Below are 21,306 nucleotides of genomic sequence, written 5' to 3'. Positions count from 1 at the left end.
TATCCTAGGGTACAGTAAAGAGAAGTAGATCTTCAAAATGATACAAATACTAGTTCATCAGAACTACCCAGAGCATTACAGATTTCACATAAACTTCACACAAATAAAATAATAAATTCCACAGGCATGTATAAAATCCCTTAAAATTCTACCTCTTTCCTGCAGATATATGGAGCTTTGGAATTTAATTAAGTTGGAATTTAATTAAGTTACTATATCAAAGTTCATTTTTAAGTTGTAGGATCTGAAATTTGATAAAAATTCTAAACAATGAAACAGTTATATATCTTACATAAATCCTGTGTTCTGTTTACTGTGTCATGTGACAGAACAATGGTACTACCAATATTAGTTTAAGCTGTAGGGTGTTAGGGCAAGGGTCATCCAACACAAGAGACAGAAAGAGGCTGAGTTTCTGTCCCTTTTCCTGCTGAGAAGCCAGGTGACCTCTGAAGCTGTTAAGGCCGAGGAGGCAGTCTGCCATCCATCCATCTAACGCACTGGAACCAGTTGGGTCTGCGTTCAAATTCCAGCTTTGCCATTTACAAATTGTGAGCTTGAGCAAATCACTTAATTTCTCTATGACTCAATTTTCTCATTTGTGAAAATGGAAATAAGATTCTTAAAAAAGAACGTAACTAACGTGATTATCTAGTTAATATGGTATGAAGCCATTTCAGAGTGGGCAGACCTAGCCTAGCCTGCCTGATAACCAGTTGCCTTAAGCAGTCTTCCAAAATGTTTTTGCTACTTGTAAACTCAAGGATTCTCTTTTACAATTCAAGTTTTCTTTACAATACATCCCATGGCAATTGCACTAGAGTCTCAAGCAAGAGGGATGATAGTACAAAAGGTATCTGAGTCAGGCTTCCTTGTACTTCTTGTACTTTGACTTAATTAGTTCCTCCTAGTAGTAAGCTGGAGACTTGATTATCATCATTCCTACTGATTCAATGTACTAACTGGGACCATCGTTCCCCAAATAAAGGAGCACGTGGTATCTTTCCTTAGTCTTCAAGCTTCAGAGAATCACAGACCAAGGGCTGAAAATTCCAGTGCCTGCGAGGACCAGGCAGGCAACATAAATGTGAAGCCAAGTGGTCAGACAACAGGACATGCAGGCCAGCAGCCAATGAGAGAGCACAGCTCTTCCCCAAGGCTGCACAAGGGTGCCACCCTGCGGGGCACGTTCACATCAGAGCCAGCACAGATGTGTATAATTACTGTGACACTTTTCTGGAAGATGGCAGTAATGCCTTGATTAACGAAATCTGTAAGTCACCAGTTTTCTGACAGATAAAAATAAAAACACTTGAGGAAGGTGTTAAAACTTTGTACAAAAGCACCGGGTGGACTAGTGGTGGTCCTGGTCCATCTAAGGGAATTTGGCCACTTCCGTGGGGCACGTGCTGCAGCGTGTTTTAAATCCTCCCCAAATCTACCCATTTGGCCCAGGAAGCAGAGATGGTTGTCCTGGGGACAAGTCCACCCAGAAACTAAACGGTCTACTCAATTTTGTGTTTGGGGGCTAATCTAGAAATGGTATAATTTTAATGACTTTTCTTCCTTTCCCATAAAAAACAAAAAATCTGCCCCCTAAAATACAATGAACAAGTAATCCAATGGCTATGATTTCACACGTAGGAATAAAAGGCTTAAACTTATGCCCATTTGTTCTTAAAATGTATTCAGAATTGATAGAATAGAAAGGACCAGAACAGGATAAAAAGTAGATGCCTAAAGGTAGATATTATTAGGGAAAGAAGTGAAAACAGGAGCTGCTCAGACAATAAAGACAAACCTCCATACCTCACAGTTTTGCCTGAAGTTAGCTCTGTTGATTTTCAACTGTGAGTGAACAAAGAGAAATTGTGTGCTCTAGTATTTTTATCCTGCAAAAGCTGTGAGGCTTTGTAGAAATACCACCACATGCCAGTATTGCTTCTCAGGACTTATAATTTTGAGTCTTAAGCACAACTAAATGCATTTTTAAAAGAATATCAATTCAGGAGAGACTCACTTATCAAAGTGTAACTGTAAATACTTTAAAATGCTGATTTTTGATCAATTACTCTACTAACATTTATTGAACTTAAAGTTGTTAGAACAAAGATGAACAAGATATAGTCCCTATGGACATAAAGTAAAAATACAACAAAGAGCAAAAGGTAATTAGTGGTTTATGCGAAAAGGTGTAGCAGGAGCTTGGTGCAGGCGGCGATTATGCTGTGTGGAGAGAAGGGCTGGGGAGATTTCACGTCTGAGCTGAATCGTACAGGATGAATGGGAGCCTGGCAGGCAGAGAAGCAGGGGAAGAAGGCTGCAGACGGGGGACCGGAGGGCACGACGCCACATGAAGAATTTGGGGAAGAGTGAGAATGAATGTCTTGACAGAGTGCGCACCTGAGCTGGAACGGCAGCAGGGTAAGAAGGAGCCAGAGCCCCTAGGCACACCAAAGAGTGGGCAGAAGAGGGGGACTCCCAACCACCAGAATTTAGGGTGAGACAGTACCCTAAATTCCTCTCCTCCTCCTATCTTAAAGTGAAAGCATCAGAAGACCTGAAAGAAGGAAATTACATGAAACGTCTGTCTGCTGTTGAATTAGGGCAGTGCCTTAATTCTTTATATATGTTCTCAACAGCCTTTTACAATCACTGGGAAGCCCCTGTTCCATCATAGTAGTCAACTTTCAGGGCGGTCTACAGCTCAGGGCTGTGGGGACAGCTAGTCTGGTAGGAAAGAGGGCACTCCTTACCTGCCAGGCCCCGAAGAAGCCTGCCTTCCTTCCCCAGGAGGACTGTTTGTCTTTTAAAAAACACTGGGTAAAAACACTTGCCTAGCTTTCTATGTAGTTTTACTCCACTGGTATTTTCGCACTTTGACTACAGCTCTCTATGACACATTTTTAAATTATTATATTTTAATGAAGACATCCAGCTTCTTCCACGTACTCCATTTTAAAATGGTAATTAAAAAGGAGCAGTTCAAGGGAAAAGGGCATGAAAAATCTTATGGCAGAGGTCAGCTGCCTTCATGGGTTGGCTCTTCGTGGGTTGGCTCTTCCTGTTCCTAGGATTTTAGAAAAATCTTGGATTAAAAAAGATGTATAGTCCCACATTTTAAAAACCACACATTTGGGTACTTCAGGAGAGTCATCAAAGTATCACTTCAGGAGAGGATGATAAGACTGTTTATAAAACCAGCTTGGGGAACTTTTGAGATTACCCTTTACACGTTCCAGAAAGACTCTGAACAGCCAGTAGAAGATTTATAAGCTAAAAAGCCCTGGGGTTTGATATACACACATACTTGATGGGGCCACATGAAGGACTCATTGGGGATGGAGAACAGCGTAGAGGAAGAAGACTGTGAAGAGAGAAGCCGCTCCGCTTCCCAGGCTGGGTCTGGACGAGCATCTCGGCAGTTCTCAACTACCGTGTCAGGACTTCTGTCTTGAACAGAGGATTATTATCCTGGACTCGGTACCAAAATCTCCAGATTCTTTCTCTTAGCTCTATTTTGATTTTAAACTTTATTAAACTAATTTATCTACCGAAGGGCAGGAGTTCAAAAAGAATCCTTGTACGCACGTTTCTTCCACCACGAGAACGGGATGGAGTTGGGAATATCTCCAGTGGAGTTTTTAGTCAGGAATTCTTACTCAGGTAATTGTCATAAGCGTAAGAGTTAATATTTACTGAGTAGCTACTCTGTGTCAGATACCTTGTGTACTGTACTTGTGCAGTATTATTTTACTTAATCTTTATCGTGACACTGAGGCACAGAAAGGTCATGTACTTTGCCCAAGATCACACAGCCGGTAAATGGGGAAGACAGTCTTTGAACCCGGGTAGCCTGACGCCAGAACCCAAACTCCTGACTACCTGCCCCCATTACCGAGCATCTTCGGAGATCCAGAACTGCTTTCTAATAAAATTCCTGACCCTCTTCAGGGAAGCAATCAAAGGTGCGCATGTCCCTGATGGTGTTTCCTGTTCCTCAGATGCTTTCTGGTAAACGAGGTTTCACTGTGGATCTTGTGCTCGCCTCCCTAGCGGCCCCTGCACCTCTTCCGGCCTGAAGAGCAGCCATGTACTGGGGTGGGACTGACCCTGCATCCCATACACTTACACAGGTGGGCTCTAACCAGTCTACCTATCGCACCTTTACTGACCAGCTCACTGTTCAGGGATAGACTCAGCTAAGCCTGGGAGCTGCAGGTAGCCATCTAGCTACCAGGAGAAAAGCCATCCTGAGGCTAGTCCAGCTGAAGACAGACCCAAGAAAATTAGAAACAGAGCTAGAGCACTGATGATACTGAGAACTTCTAGATAAAGCCATGGCTGAAGCCCACGGATCCAATTATGTGAGTCAAGGAATTCCTTTTATTTTTAAGCAAGTTTACATTGGGTTTTCTGATACTTGCAAATGAAAGCATCCTGATATAATTACATTAACCCTTATTAACCTCAGTAGTCCTCCAAAATTCTGTTCAATAAAAACTCTGTTTCAAACAAGATTACCAGGAAGCTCAAATCCAATACTACGTTTCCCTGGTCATTAATTATCGTTATAGAATTCTGAGTTACTGCAATGACCTCAACTCTTATTGAGTATTAATAGAAAAATGTTTCTCTATAAAACTACTTTTAGTTTATTATTCATTTTCTTGTTTAATGATCTTTCTATAAAAACTTACATGAAAATGATAACAGCGTTATCACATTCCCAACTTTGTGTGGCTACCGGGAAGCACACAACACTTTGTTTAGCCATAGAGTTTGCTCCAGTCTAGAATTTCTAGCATGCACTTCCTGACTGCCAGCACTTTACTATGTGACTCTGACTTTCAGTTGTTGTTTTAGAAGGTTAGCATTTCAGTGTATCCAGGCAGGCTATCCATAAGAAGGGTAATCTCACACCCCAGTTTATCTGGGACAAGTTACACTGTTCTCAATATGGTGTCCTCTCTGGTTAGTGACCATTTTCATTCTCAAAAGTATCCTGTTTTGAACAATAAATTATAATCATCCCCGTTATAATTCATCTTGTATTTTTTTAACTATATATAAGAAAAATCACTTCTAAAAGTAACTATTCTTTATAAAATTTATATATGGAGAACAGTCAAAATTACAAGCACTAAATATATTCAAATACTGCTTTTCCTGTAGTGAGAAAAATGCTTCAGTCTTGTTATTATGTTAAACAAAAGTTGTATCTGCAGGAACTTCTTTGTGCGTGAATCGAGTTCACCCAACTGAATTGCATCACCCACAAATTATGTAACGATCTGCTGAACGGGGAAGGTCCCTCTCCTCTTCCCTTACAATAAGACATTCTAAGACATGTTCACTACAATGTGGAACATGAGAATAGAGGCCTGGAAACCTCTCCCCAGGAATGAATATGAATCACAATTCGCTTCCGACTGTCCAGTGTCTCAGTACAGAAAGAGACGCTGATTTTTCTCTTTTCCACCCCTTCACAGCCAGTGTTCTGTTCCCAAACGGTAAGGCTTTCCTTGGGTCCACAATGAAAGAATTAAAGTTTTCTGAGACCAGTATTTTTAGATGAGTTGGTGACATAAACATGCAGAAGTTAGAAAGTTATATATTTTCCTACTACTGTGACTTTCCTACAAGAAAATACATATTAGGATGACTGTGTCATATTTAGGTCCCTTTATAACATGAATTATAAATAGGGTGATTATATAATTTATTATTCAACTATTGTATAATTTATTATTAAGAAAAAACTCAAGATGCTTAACTAAAAGTTACACTTAATAAAACAACACAAATTTAAAAATTTCAATTGGTACATCAGATACGAGCTGAAGTTAAATATATTTACATTTCTCAATTCAAAATAAATTTCCTCCTAATATAGTATGATTCAGAACCATTCAGATTTATGTCAGATAACAGAAAGCAATAGAAGCAGTGGAAAACTATTTTCCTTTTGTTTTTTACGTTTTCATGGTGGCTGAATGGATTTCTGCAGGATTGTATATTATGGAAGGGATTGGACAAAAGAAAATTACAACAGAGGATTCTCTTCTTTCTTGGCCTGAATTGCATTGATTTAAGGGTTTATGTACTTCTTGGGTTTAACGCAATACGAATTTCTACCTTTATCTAAATAAATGACAGAATTTTATAAACGAACAGAATCTTACTTACCTTTGATTAATATGGGAGTTATAATTCTCCTATTTGACTAATTCATCAGCTAAAATTTAATAGCAGAGAGCTGTAAGAATTTATTACTAAAGTTAAATTCCCACTAAAGTAACACTAAAGAGCATTATTTATAAGTATAAAATATACTTTGTAATATACCCAATTATGTTACTACGTGTGCAGTTCAGTTGAAATTTGCTAAAATATAATACAGTAAAAACTCACTGAGTAAAGGAAAAAAACTTACTGACTTAAGAAAGGTCTGATAAAAAAAGGCTTTTTCTTCTAGGCCTCTGTAAATGGAAGACTATTTAATTCTTTATATTCTGCAACACTTAATTGTTGATGAAATGTTTCTATATTTGTTTTATAAGCACTTTGCCCTTCTCAAAGCAAGATACACATGTGTGCGTGTGAGCATGTATGCGTGTGTATATGAACTAAAAAATCAACGCCAGGTTTCAAGTGCTGTTCTGAGGATGGAAATTAAAGAAGCTGAGTGCTGCCGATGCCTGTTTCTGTACCCAGTTTTGCCATTCCTTTCTATTTCAGTCTATTTCAACTCAACAAATACTTTTGGATATTCAACACTTGTAATACACTATGCTAAGTGCTGAGAATACAAAAAAGCAAGGAGGGAGAGAGCAGAAAGAAAAGAAGATAAATGAAAACTCACAGTCCCTGTTTTTATGAAGCTCATAATCTTATAGAAGACTACACCGAAGCGGTAGAAAATGCTGCCATTTACATACGCGAATGCCATTAAAGAATAAACAAGCACGTACATACATGGGGACGTAGAAAAGGAGGTGGAAGTCCTAAGTGGAGTGGGGAGTAGGAGCTGTAAGGAGGTTCCCCGAGTGAGTGACAACCGCGTGGCTTATTAAAGGCTCGGAAGGGTCTTGGCAGAAGGTAGGAAGGCTTGTAGGGAGAGGATGCGGCACGTCACAGAGGTGTAAGACGTGCCAGTGCCCAGTGTGGGCATCAGGGAAAGGACAACGCCTGGAAACAAGGCCAGGGATGAGACAAGAGCCAGATCATCAAAAACCCTGGATGTCATTGGAGCCGGCAGTCAGGAGGGGGCCCTGGGGACTTGGAACACACGTGTGACACATGTAGGTAGAGGCTATCGCAAGTACTGGACTGTCAATTCTGTCCTCAAACACTTCTGTTTTGTTATCACCTACATCTGGAAATCTGCCACCACGTTTCTACTCCCCACCCCCACTATATTGTCAGTAAATGTTTTAGATAATAGTGTGTGTGTGTGTGTGTGTGTGTGTGTGTGTGTGTGTGTGTTCTTCAGGTTCAAAGACTAAACTCTCCGGAGCAAGAATAGTATCTAACTTGTTTTTAATTGAGCCTTACTTAGTGATCACAGTAGGCACTGAAAAATGTTGAATAATGACAAAGAAAATACATGATCCAAGCACGACTTAGGTTACTTTCCTGTTTTAACAATTCATCCTTCAGTATTCTTCTCACAGTGTAAGTACTTTCTTCTTCTCTGTTGTTATGTAAATTGTACGGGAACTACAGGAACTCCCGTCACGAGTGGACCGGCCCTGTGTGAGGCCGAGCGGCATGGGGTCAGTGTGGGGGTTCCCAGCAGGAAGTATACCCAGACCACCACCATCCGTCTTGCCCTGCAGAAGTCCGTCCCGCAGCCACTGATGTTTGAGATGAGATCACCAAGCCCATCAACTCTACCTCCAAACAGCCTCACACCCTAGCCCCTCATCTCCCTGCTGAGGAGAACCAGCTGACTTAATGATTTAGACACTTCGTACCTGGGTTATTACATCAGTGTCTTAGCTAATCTCCCCACTTTCAGCCTTTCGACTATGGCCAGAACAACTTATCTAAAACACCAACCCCTTCACCATCCACCCAGCTTAAAATTATTCAGCACCATCCTAATAGCTCAGCACACAAGGCCAAACTTCTTACCATATAAGACTCTTTAACAAGTAATTTAACAAGCATCCAAGACTCTAACATTTTAAACCTTATCTCCTGCCACTCATTCATTCAGCAAATATTCACTGACTACCTACTACAGGTAACGAACTATTCTAGATGTGTGTGTGTGTGTGGGGGGGGTGCTTGTGTGTACACAAAATAGGCACACACAGAAACACAAAACAAAACAAAATACAGAAAAACCCCCCCACCAACCCTGGGAGCCTGAGCCACACTGCAGCAAGCTGGCAATAAATATAAATCATATCGTATAATAGGAAGTGTTCTGTGCTAGGAGGGAAATACAAGTCCAGGAGGAAGCAGGATGGCCTATGCCATATTAAAGTAGAACCCGAGAAGAGATGTGCAAGAGCGAGGAGCTGAGCCGTGCAGGTACCTGGACACAGCACGTTCCAGGCAGAAAAGCACATCCGGTACCAAAGCCCTCAGACGGAGGTGTGTCCAGAGAGCTCCTGGGCAGTGCTGTCAGGAGGTCGGCCAGGTTAGAGCAGCGTGGGGGAGGGGGGCTGCGGGGAGAGGAGGGCGGAGAGGAGGGGAGCGGTAGAGTGACTGTGTGGGACCCCGCAGACGACCTAAGAACTTGCATTTTATTCTGACTCATACAGAAAGCACTGCCAATGCCATGTGAGCAGGGAAATGGCATGATTTGAGATTTGAAAAGAACTGCTCCGGCGCCTGTGCTGACACAGACACCAGTGGGGCCAAGGTGGAAGCAGGAACTCCGCTAGGAGGCTAACTGCGGTGACGCAGGCGAGCCACAGGGCAGGTCACGCGGGTGGCGAGACGTGGTCAGCCTGCGTGTGCAGTGCTGTAACGGGACAGTCACTAAGGTTCTTCTGGCACACTGCATGTGGGGTCTGAGACGAGTCAGGGACGGAACCAAGGTCTCTGGACTGAGAAAATGGGAGGGCAGAGTCGGCATTAACTCCGGGAGAAAGACAGCTGGTGGAGCAGGTTTTGGGGAAAGTGGGAGTTCCATTTCTGACATATTTAAAATGTCGACTGGCCACGGAACCAGGCTTTTGGATATGTAAGTGGAGTTTAGAACACAGGTGCGGGCTGGCGCCTCTGCCTGTTCTGGCTCCAACAAACCCTGCGCTCTGGGCTGGCAGCACTGCATGCAGGGCCCTGAGGAACTCCCCAAATCTTCGTGCCTGCACTCCTCTCCTTAGAGTATTCTTACCCCCGTGGTTTCCACACTTATGTCACCTATCGGCTGTTGTATAAACACAGATGATTCTCATCTCCTGAATAACCTTGTTCTTTTGTTGTTGGTATTGTTATAGCATTTGTTTACTGCTATTAAAAGGATATTACTTTTTCTTTTTTTATTAGTTTCAGGTGTACACAGCAATGTAATAATTAGACATTTAACCCATCATAAAGTGATAACACCCCCCCAAGCTACTAGCCCTCTGACATCTTATGTAGCTGTTACAATACCATCAACTATCTTCCCAATGTTGTACTTCACATCCTGTGACTATATACACCTACATATTTAGTTATAGTTGACATTCCATATTATTGTACTTCAGCTTCAGGTGTATAGCGAGCGCTTTGGTCAGGCACATCCTATTTTCTTAAGTCCCTTAAGTAACTGAAATATGCAATGGCTGGTCTTTTAGCATACTCCAAAGGCTAAACAATTTTAATTTATTTTTTGGTAAGAAAGAAGCAGCAGTTTCATAAACACAGGTGACTTGCCTCTCCTTGTAAGAAATCTTTAGAAACCTTTAGAGAATGTTAAGACTACAGAAAAAGATCTTGGCAAGCAGCTCTGTAACCAGATTTTGCATTTCCCAATTTTAGTAGTTATTTGAAGAAGACAATTTTTCAGGAAAGACTTGCATTATACAACGAACTTTACAGGCTAAAAACAAAGAGAGAAGCATCTTCTGCCTGTGTTCCAAAGTTATTTTCTGTTATAAAATTTTTCATTTTGATTGTCATCCTTTTACTTACCCTGGGGAGGCATTCAAATTAGAGGAATTATTGGACAAGAAAACCAGTCTCTTTGTTTCATTCCCAAGAGACAGACTCTAATCTAATTGAGAAAAGGGGAAAAATTAAAAAGCTGATGTGCAATTCAGAGATGGTCCAGCAGCCTCTTTTAGAGATGAGAGCACGGAAATCCAGAGAAGCTGCTGCTACCCTTGAAGGGGTTGCTCTCAACTACCAGTTCTGTGTCGCTACGTCTACTAAAATGCAAGTCCGGGAGCCCAGGGATTTTTGTCTGTTTTGTTCACTGCCATGTTACATAGTAAGTGCTGAAACGAACAAATTTCTAATTCTCAACTACACGGGGATGAAACACATTCAATATACACTATAAAGCAAGTTTAGTACATTTCTTCAAGGTTTACAAAATTGCTGCCTCACTGAAAGTCAAAATTTAGAGTATCTGGACGTTGTAATCATCATCTATAAATACTAATTACAAAATGTTAGCCACATACAAAAGTGTGTGTGTGTGTGTGTGTGTGTGTGTGTGTGTGTGTGTGTGTCTGGTGGGGGGCTGAAGCAAAATCTCTAACAAGTTTATAAAAAGTTCTCTGTAGGGCAAAAGAAAAGGCTGCTACTCCAGCAATATATTTACTTTATATAGTATAGTATTCATTATGGAAAGATTATAGCCTTTGAAAATAGTACAAAGATATTATTATGTATCTTTAGAGAATCAAGATTTATAAGGTCAACTAGAAAGAGAAGCTTAAAGAGTCTGATTCCAGGTTTTATTAACACAGTAGCTTTAAATACCCCAAATAAACAGTCCAGGTTCTGAAAGTTCCCTTGTCAAAGAAACTCTTATTGGGCTTTTACTTTTAAATTGAAGTATAGTAATTGATACATAACATTACATTTATAGGTGTAGTTTTAGGCATAAAATATAACGATTCGATTCGATAATTACACTTACTGCAAAAAAACGATCACCACAATAAGTGCAGTTAGCATTAGTTGCCTTACATAGTTACAAAATTATTTTTTCTTCTGATGAGAACTTTTAAGAACTATTCCCTTAGCAACTTTCACATATGCAATACAGTATTATTACCTAGAGTCACCACGCTGACATACGTCCTTGTGACTTACTTATTTCATAACTGGAAGTTTGTTCTTCCTTGCTTTGAAAACCAAACAGCCTTTGAAGAAAACGTTTTCAACAATAACCACAGCTTGCAGTCAATAGGCGATCTAACGTATGTATTTCAATCCCGGAAAGGGGAAAATCAGGTATTATGTTAAAGGTAAACACCACCAACCTCTTTAATCTCATGTAGTTTTCACTGGCAGCAGGTCGGCATTCAGCCCTTTGCACCACTATTCCTTCCAGTGAGAGCTTATCTTGAATGGAAAGAAAAAAAATTAACAAATGCATTCAGAGATAACATTTATCATTTTCAAGATTGTATTTTAACACGCTAACTTCAGTAATGATTACAATAAAATGTAATACTAAAAATCAAGGAAACAAAAGGAACATTTTTAAGTTTATAGTAGTAGCATTGGTCAGACAAAGAAAATCCTTATTCCGGGCTAGTAAAAAACGGGGCTCCTGTCAGGTTTGTTTAATGGGCAGCTGCAGTCCCTGACAATAATGGCTTTTGTACACTGAGCTCTTTCTAGAGGGTGGCGTAAAAGGGCATCAAACCAAACAAAAAAATTTTTTAAGGGTATGGAAGTGATAGTATCTTTGACAGAGAAGTAACTTCTGAAAACACAGCTAGTCTAAACCACTAAATCAAAGATATATATGTATATACAAATACATTTGCGTGCGTGTGTACACATACATATACCAGGGGTGCCAAAAAAATGTATATCCATGACTTGTATTCATCTTTTGGTATCGGTATATATTGAATATGGCAATTTTAATACAGTTTTTTCCTTTCTTAAAATGTGTACACATTTTTGTTGGCCACCGTCAGTATACGCAAATAAAAGTCTAGAATACTCTGTGACAAGAACAGCCAGCCTAGGAGACACTGTGACGCTGGGCAGCTCATTGCCCAGGTTATACTGTGTACCAGTTCTGCCTGCCAGTCGCTCGACTTCTGTTTTCAGCAGAATTATTAATTTGGGTGTGTCCATACTGGAGCTTTAACTGCTATGAATAATTGTCCAAACACAAGGACAGTTGTCCTACCATTAGAAAGAATTTTCTTGGTGACCCCAAAGCAGAATTCTGGAGAAGCAGAAAAGGAACACAAAAGTTAGCACCCAGCACTGTGGACCGACTAGGCACCAAGCATCAAGCATCGTGTCAAGTCATCTGATAGACCTCATCTTATCTGATAACACACGTGACAGTGCCCTGGCAGCACCAGCTTTCCCGCAGTCTGGAAATGCATGACTGGTTAGCAACAGCTGTGGCTCAGTCATATTTCTGTGAGAATTCACCCAGGTTTTGAGAAGAGATTCAGGAAACCCTCTGGCTCATCAGCAATGCATGTAGGACTCATCTCCATACAGTGAGTGACGTAAAACATTCCACTAACACTAACTAAATGCCTCCTGTGCGAAGGGCACCGTCCAGGCGCTGTGAAATCCACGATGATTAAGGTCCATTACGACCTTTATGGAGCGTACAGTTCACTGGGGGAGACAGATAAATAAGCCATAATGTGGAGTGCACACAGAACCACATCTCTGTGATTTATACTAGAAAATATTTCATAAGGTGACCTTAAGCTTATCTCCAAGATCCAGGGGACTCCCTACTGCAGCCCCTACGTACTAACTGGGAACACACCATGTGAGGCAATGGCTCAAGGGTGCAACAAATCTCAGGTGTCCACTGGCGGTGACAGCAAGGGCAATGGTGAGAAGTGTGCCACCTCATACCAACGTATGCCAGGAAGGAAAGCACAGTAAGTCCGTAGTTATCTTATATGAAATTTAAGTGTAAACACCCCAAAATAATTTCCTCTCATTAATGAATTTAATAAGATTAAGATTAAAACTTCAATTTTCTTCAAACAAAAACAAATCTTGTATTTGAGTTTGCCTCTCACTGAAGCTAAAAATTCTATCTAGAAAATTTCTTGTCTTAACAATAGCAAGATTTGGTGAAATTTCAATGTACAAAGTGTCTTAAATGTGTGAGAAAAGTCTACTATTGACATGTATGTTCATCCATTTTTAAAAACAAAATACATGCAGAACACTGTCACAGAAAATCGTTTCCTTGTAGGTCATGTGCTCATTAATGTTGAGTACCAGAAGAACTACCTTTTGTGAACGTTCCTCGCTTACTTAGCAGTACCTATTTCGTGTGGACAGGCTGCATTTAACTTCTGGTTAAAGGCTTTGGCTGTCAATGTTCTCCATATAACACCCCAAACGCTTTAAGAAGCATCCAAAGCACCTGGGCCCACCACTCTCATCGCTATTCTTCAATCAGGGTCACTCACATAAAGCAAAATAATCGACATTCCAAACAACAGTTTTCTGACCATCAAATCCTCTTTTCAAACCTAAAGTCACTTCTAAACACTTCTCAAGGGAAAGGAAAAGTCTTAATCATCAGCAATAAATTTTCCCACTAATTGGCTGCTCTTAACACCACATCTCTATTCGCCTGTTCTCATTCTCCTCTTAAATAAATTTAAAAAAGCCAATTTATTTATGATACAGCTCCCTAAGCAAGACTTAAAGCCTTCACACACCTTTTAAAGCCTCACAGGAACATGCTTTCCACTAAGCCATACTTCTTTTCTTCTTCTTCAAAACATTGCTTATGATTTCATGGGAAAGGTATTCAACATTACATTTTATTATTTTAAGCATGTGCACACCACTGCTCTTAATGACAGATCATATTCATTACTACAGGAACCCTCATTTGAAACTACTTTGTTGGCCCAGTCTGAACGACAATAAATACTTGAAAAATAATCCATTTTTTGGCTCATACACGAATCAGATATTTATTCAGTGTCATTTACGTAAAAGATAATGCAAAAATGCTTCAGGAATCACAAAGATAAAGAACCTCAACATGGGCAGAGTTTAGTACAGCCAATCACAAAGGGTCATGCGGTCTTAAAAAGTGCTGACTGAGGACTGCCACAGAGCTTCCATTCATGTGGGTTTTGTCCACAATCTTTACTCTATTAGAAGCTACAGCTAAGAAAGGTTTAGAAAATACGAATGGAAAAGGCTTGGTATTATGAAAATAGTTTCGATTTCCCAGACCCCTTGAAGGGTTTCAGGGAATCTACCCAGCAGTTTCCAGACCACATTCTGAGAGCTGCTGCCAGGACGATAAGGCAGGTATGTAAGTCACTGTATACTCGTATACCAGAGGCATTCAGCACACTCCCAGATTACCAAGACTCTCAGCTCCCCTGTTTTAAATCTAAAGACAGGTGCCCACAGCTCACCACACACTGGTGGGTGTAGGGTCATCGTTAGCACGCCCGCCCACACACTTGTATTCAAACTATGCCAGAACCCGTTTATGCTAGTTTTACTGTTAGTGATTATGCAATTTGATTACCTACTACACAATCCCATCCATTATGAGTACGGGCAGGGAGATGCTTCTATGAAAACTAGATTTAGTGCTTTGGTAAGATCTGATATAAAGATAAGTTACTAAACACTGTCAAATCACAAACTGGAGAGACAAGTGGAGATGGGCAGAGAAACACAGAAGTCTAGGATCTGCATTCGTGCTGTTTCACACTGTCTACGTTCTCGCTCCTTTTCAAAGAAACGAAAATTGAAAATCTAAACTAAATTGTGGGTTAAATTTTCACAAGAAAGAGAAAGAAGACAATCAGGATCCTACACTGTGAACACTGGTAACTACATGTACGTTTGTTAGTTTGAAGATACAGTGTTTAGGGCAGAAGGAATGTACAGTAACATCATTTTATGATTCCCTACCTCTGAGTTTAACTGACCAACTACTGGTCCTTCCCTATGGGCTGTGGGATTCTACTGCACAAAAGAGAATTTGTTAAGGGTTATGAGGGCTGCAAGACAGAGACACACACAGAATACTGGGACACACACACACACACACTGTTTAGCTGGGGATCAAAAAAGAAAGCTACGCTTGTGCTGGACCTTAAAAAAAGGGTAGGATTTAGACTGGGAAGTAAGGCAGGACACTGGCGGTGGTGGGGGCAGTGCGTGCAACAGCTTTCATCGTCTCTCTGTCTCCGCCTCTCTCATTTGGAATTTTAAACTAAGGGACCCACAGCAGAGATCACTAGAAGGACAAAGTCATGCATGCACTCTAAAGAGAAGCCACATAAGCTCGTTCTACGGAAGACCTTGGCTTTGGCTCAGTTCCCACCTTTCCTCAGGCGTGGCCATTTGTTCAACTCTTCTTTGGATTTGGGGAAATATGCCAGGATCCTTTCCAAATTCCCTCCCCAAACCCCCCTCAGCCCCACCCCTTTTTGTTTTTGCTAGATCGGTTTACGAATTGGTTTTTGCTACTTGCAACCAAAAGAATCTTAATGAGTATGAGCACATACTTTTGGTGGTGGTATTCTATTTATCTATTCTATTTATCTATCTATGTATCTATCCTGAAACCTAGTTTCAGAAAAAAAACTGAGATAAGATTTTAAAAAGTTAAGTACGCAAAACACATCCTATAAGAAGAACTGAAGGCTTCCAGTTCTGATGCTGTGACAAAGAATGGCGTTACTATGGAGAAGTTACTTCACTTTTCTGGGCCTCAGCAATGAAGTTACTGAGATCTCTGAAATCTCTTTAAAAAAAGAAAAAAACAAACAAACCCAACACAACAGGCCTTTCCCTCTAACTCTTCCCTCTAATAAGTTTTATTATCTCATTAGTGTTTATTTTGTTGGCTCTAATACTTTCTAAAAGATCTAGATATGATTACATTTTCTTTGACTAGAAATTAAAGAGAAACTTTCTTTGAACAAAACGTTGAGAAGCTGCCCAAGGCTTGAAAACATACAAACGTCTCTCTAAGCTGAACCTTCCTGCTCTGTATCTCAATTTGAGATATACTCTATGTTGAAGAACCCAAGAAAAGTGACTGGCCCTTTTAGAAGTCAAGGGCATTCCTAGTTTGAGCAAGTTAAGGAAGGAAGGAAGCAGGAAGGGTGCTTATTAGCATTGGCACGTAAGCAATGAGAGCAGGTATGTCAGGGAGATGTTGGGCATCAGGAAGTCACAGGCAGTCCTGCCCATGAGGCCACTCTGGACCCATTTCAATGGGTGTGCCCAGAAGAGCACAGACAGCTCAAGTTGAAGCAGACGAGCAAGTAAGCGGCTCGTAACCGCGATTCGGCGCCGATCCTCGAGACTTCTGAAGCTACTTCCCGATTCACACTTATACCACATCTGGTCCACCCTCTCTGGAAAAGGAACGAAGAGATAATATTTCCACAGAGCAGGTGCATTTAAAAGGTAAATCATTTTCAATACTCCTCGTAGTCTCCATTCTCACTTAAAATCTTTTCCTAGCAGTTTTTTGCATGTGGTTCACAGGGTAAGGCCTGTTAACACACGCTACCTGGCATCTTCACAAACAAGTTAGGCAAACTGGCAATCCCGCTATTTGAAAGTGACCTTTATTCTATTCAAATTTGTGAATTGATGTTCTGATTTCTATGTAATCTTCAGAAATTTCAGGAATAAAAAAATCAAGCTCAGATTTCAGTACACTTAGAGTTAGCATTTGATTACTTAACCTCAAAAGTAACAAAAGAGCAGTCATACAAATATTCCCCAAATGTATCTGTTTACGTATTGTTTTCTTATAATAATATTCAAATTACAAATGTCTAATATACGGGGAATTCCCAATTTTAAACCAAATATTGAAGGCGTAATTTGAGGACTAGATTTAGGATTTAGAAAATATCTCGACTCCGTCACTCACAGAACTGCTCTCCGCCTCTGCCCCTGTGGACAGGCAGAAGGCAGGTTGTGCAGACATTCCGCCACACGGGGTGCTGCATGTAGTTCTGAACAGACAGTCTCTGTGAATTACGAGACTGACTGCCCAGGAGTAGAAAGGAAAGTGGTGAGCTAAGGTACAAAATCAAGGACGGAGGCCTGTGTGCAAAGGAGTTTGTTCTCTGAGTCTACAGAACCCACGACAGACCTTTGATCAGAGAAATAACTTAGTGACTGAGCATTTTAAAAATGAACCTTTTCAATGTTTACAAAGCAAGTTCGTAAGCTACCATCCCTCCCACAAGTCAGGCTGCAGTCTCCTTTTTGCTTGTCACACCACAAGTACAATTAATCAATATAAAAGCCTCTGAAGTGTCGATGTGGGCACGGTGCTGTGATGTTGTCGAAACAGACTTAATCTCTAATCTCAAAGTTGCTTTCAAGAGTAAGAGGCTGAATAAACCCCAGAAATAAAATACAGTTTTATAAAAATAGGAAGTAATGCTGTGATGCAACAAAAAATGAAAAGGGGTCGGAAAACCACAGGGCTGTAATAGTTTGTTTCAGTTAGACCTTCATCAAAGGGTACAATCCAGCTTTGGCTGTTGCCCTTGAAATCAGAAAGAATTCAAAAACAACAGCAAAAGTGATTAAATGGGTAGAAAAACAAATGCTTCCCGGAAAGATGAAGTCTCCTAAGAGAAGTCTTTTACTGCATTGCGATACTTCAGGTAAACAGTGCCGAAGAGTGTGTTAGCTGCGACGGGCGGCACAAGGGCAGGAAAACACGGACCCTGTGCTTACACTAGATGCAGTGTGAGGGCTCGATATTAATGAAATACTTACAGACAATTCAATGATACATATTTTTAAATCAACTGAGTAGGACCCAAGTTTCGTTAATTTCATCCTCAATAACTCCCGTTCTCTTCACCACGTTTAACTAGTACTAGCAGCAATACCGCACTCTCCTTTAGCTCTTCCTGATCTTCAGGACACTCCGTAGTGAAGTGACAGTGAAGTGACGCTCACACTAAGGGCAGGAATTACGCCCCATCAGTGAGAACTCCTTTGACAGAAGTTTCCTTTCCTGAGCTCCTCAGTGTCTTTAAAATGGTAATTCTTCGCCCTGTTTGATCATGAGAATCACCTAGAGAGCTTTTTAAAAACTACTGGGCCCACTCCCAGACGTTCTAGTCTAACTGCATTGTGAGGCAAGAGGTGGTGGGGTTTGTACAACCTCCCTCGTTAATTCTAACATGCAGAAGCCAGGGTTGAAAACTGCTGCCTTAATATTCCGCCCCCTTCCCCCTTTTCCTCTTCCTGTATCTCTGTTAATTTTATTTTCTGGTGGTATTGAAGAAATAGCACACAGAACTGCTCAAATATTTCATCAAATCTAAGATATCGTCCATTGTTAATATTCATCATTACTTTATGTCATTAAGAAAGATAAAATACTGCTAAGAAACATTTATAAGCCAATAATTTTAACATATACCCTGAATGTCTTAACATTTCAGAAATGTTGAATGTCAAAACATGTGCAATATAATAGAGTTCTCCATTCCTAATTTGCAATTACTCTACTCTCTGTGAGTAGGAAACTGCATTTGCTCCTATGAGCCATCAAATCCTGTTCTGCTGGTCAGGGCCCCTTCTCTCCCCTCCACACCATCTCATCACGAAAGACAGAGGATCTACAGATAAGAGGACAATAGAAAGAACAGTGGTAGGGACAGCATTTAGGATCTGAGACCCTTTTGTTCACTGATTTCAGAGCAATATTACTTCCAAGTTTTGTAAGTCATGCCCCTCATTTTGAGATTGTAGGTAATGGTTATTAACTTCTAACACCTCCTTCCCAAAGAGAAGGCAAAATTCTGTTTTGCCAAATAGCACTATAAAAATGACTTCAATACAATAATACAATTTCAGTGTTCATTTGATGGCTTATAGAAGTGCTTTGCTCATCTGGTTACAATAAAACGTTCCAGTGAATAATAACGCATAGGCTACACTTCAAAAAAAGAGAAACATCGTTTTTTGAAAAACTTAAATGACATCTGCTTATAGAATTATAAAACACAGGCTTCCCTGAAACAGCCCCAAAGTACATTTAAAATATGAATTAATATGATTTGTAAATTGTTTTCAAGATTACAGATTACAAGATTACAGATTTACAGATTACCTCTGTAATGAAAAGCTAAGCAATGTGGATTTTGGCCTGAACGGCTTCGTCTGTCATTTTGATTTGTGCTCCTTTTGATACATAGTGCTTTATTCATTTCCACACTCCTCAAATGAGGCTTAAAAACTGGCCCATGTAGCCGATGTAGTTTCCTGGGCTTCTCCAAAGACCCAGTGGAACACTGCAGAACATTTGCAAGTGTATTCATCTGACTCGAGTTGCCACCCCCCATCCCCTTCCTGCCAGAGGTTATGTCCAGTGAGTGCCAGGAGGGCAGAACCACTGCACGGGGCTCAGACACTCAGAACCACTGCACGGGCCTCAACTCCCTAAGGGAGGTGAGGTGTATGCACCTGTGTTAGGACAAGCCCAGCACCAGGCAATATCTAATGCTAACAGATTTTCTATTTCCAAAAACACACAAAAGTCTGGACATTCAAATAGAATGAAATTAAAATGGAAAAATTCTCGATTCTTAAAATGTTAGTACATTACACTGTGCAATTTATTATTTTTTAACACAAAAAACGCTACAGTAAAATAGTCATAGCTGAGTATCACCATTAATGTTTCTCACATTCAGTCATGGTGATGACAATGATGCCATCTTAACCCGGAGTTGGTAGGCAAGACGGGAGCCTCAGGGAAGACTGGCATCACCATATACTGGAAGGGTTTGCTACACTTCGGGGGAATCCGGGCCTAACCAACGGATGTACTCATACCAAGAACCTGACAGTGGCATTGTTTAAATCTTCAAGTTGGTAAAGGGGTGTTGCATGTGTGTGATTACAGATGTCTAAGAGGTAATATAACTCCAATAAAGAGCTAAGGTACTAAGTAGAAAACGGGGCCTCCACCTTTTTACAAAATATCTTTCTGCCTAAACAGCTGAAACCCTCGAGGAAACCTTCGAGGAAACCCTCGAGTCTAGTGGATATAAGTGAGCTCCTCTTTGATGCATGGAAAGCTCTTCTATGGAAACTACTAAACCGATTAACTCCAGTTTGTATGTGCAGCGAGGCAGAGAACTAGTCACGTAAAGTGGGTACTTCCCTTGGCATTGGGGCTGAGGCACCATTTTGACCGTGTGGGCCGTGTGGGCCTGACTGACACGCCTGAAGACAAGCTCTCCCGACTCTCCTCCTCCAAGCACATAATACAGATTCAGAATAGGAGAAAAAGACGACAAGCTGGCTTTCTCCGGAGGGGCTTGTGGACCGTCACAGGCAGCAGTGAGCCGCACCCCTTAACCTGCAACCATCTCGTTTCAATGGGGACGGCGTGCAGTGGGGCCCGCTGGGGGCCATTTCTTTCTTAAGAGTGCACGTTGGGGGCAACAGGATACAAAAGGCAAATCCTATGGATTCCTCTCGGCTTCCAGTCAGGCCCTAAGACATGGTAGTCACTACACAATGGCTGCCAGGCCACAGGTGGCAAAACAAACCATACATGTGAGGTGTGCGGAAGCCAGGATGACCGGAGGGAAGTCTGGAGTGAGAAAAAGTGATCTAGGCGTAGAGGCACGTGACGGGGTGGTTCCCTGCACCGAGGCAGCAGCACAAACAAAGGACAAGCATCCGTAGTGTTTAAAACCAGGCAGCAGAAGCCAGAAGGGAGCGAGTTAGCTGATGTAAGGTGGCCCTGGAGTGATGGCTGCAGAGGTCGGTGTCCTCACCTTCCCACCTGCACATCCCCAAACGCCGTACAGGGCATAAAGCAGCAGATGTAGCATTCCAGAGTATTCAACTACGTCACTTTATTTAAACATACAAAGAAGATTCTAGCACAGTCTCTCCGACTACACTATAGCCATGTTCTATTCCGGCTGACGTCCCATCAAGTTTATTAAAGGAGGATTCCCCCTGTAAATGAAATTGCTAAGCTTTCGCTGATTTTGCTAGTATATAGTGCCACTCACAGGTAGTGACGATTGACAGAATTCCATGAACATTTCCAAAGTTGTACCAAAAAAGAAAAAATCTATTCAATATTTCTTAAAAAATAGATATCGTCCATTGTTAATATTGTCTAAGATA

The 21,306-nt window shown here is 41.0% G+C and overlaps 1 protein-coding gene across 1 annotated transcript in view; it reads right to left on the bottom strand.

Annotated features, from left to right (window-relative positions):
• Window positions 1-21,306, bottom strand: part of GTF2F2 (general transcription factor IIF subunit 2) — a 125,256-nt gene that overhangs the window by 45,494 nt on the left and 58,456 nt on the right. The window contains exon 5 of the mRNA XM_081045983.1: window positions 11,439-11,520. Coding sequence (XP_080902109.1) covers window positions 11,439-11,520 — 82 coding nt within the window. The remainder of the gene's footprint in view (window positions 1-11,438; window positions 11,521-21,306) is intronic.

This window comes from Rhinolophus hipposideros (assembly GCF_964194185.1).
Source record: "Rhinolophus hipposideros genome assembly, chromosome: 4".
Taxonomy (NCBI): domain Eukaryota; kingdom Metazoa; phylum Chordata; class Mammalia; order Chiroptera; family Rhinolophidae; genus Rhinolophus; species Rhinolophus hipposideros.
This window is presented reverse-complemented; position numbering and strand designations above follow the sequence as displayed.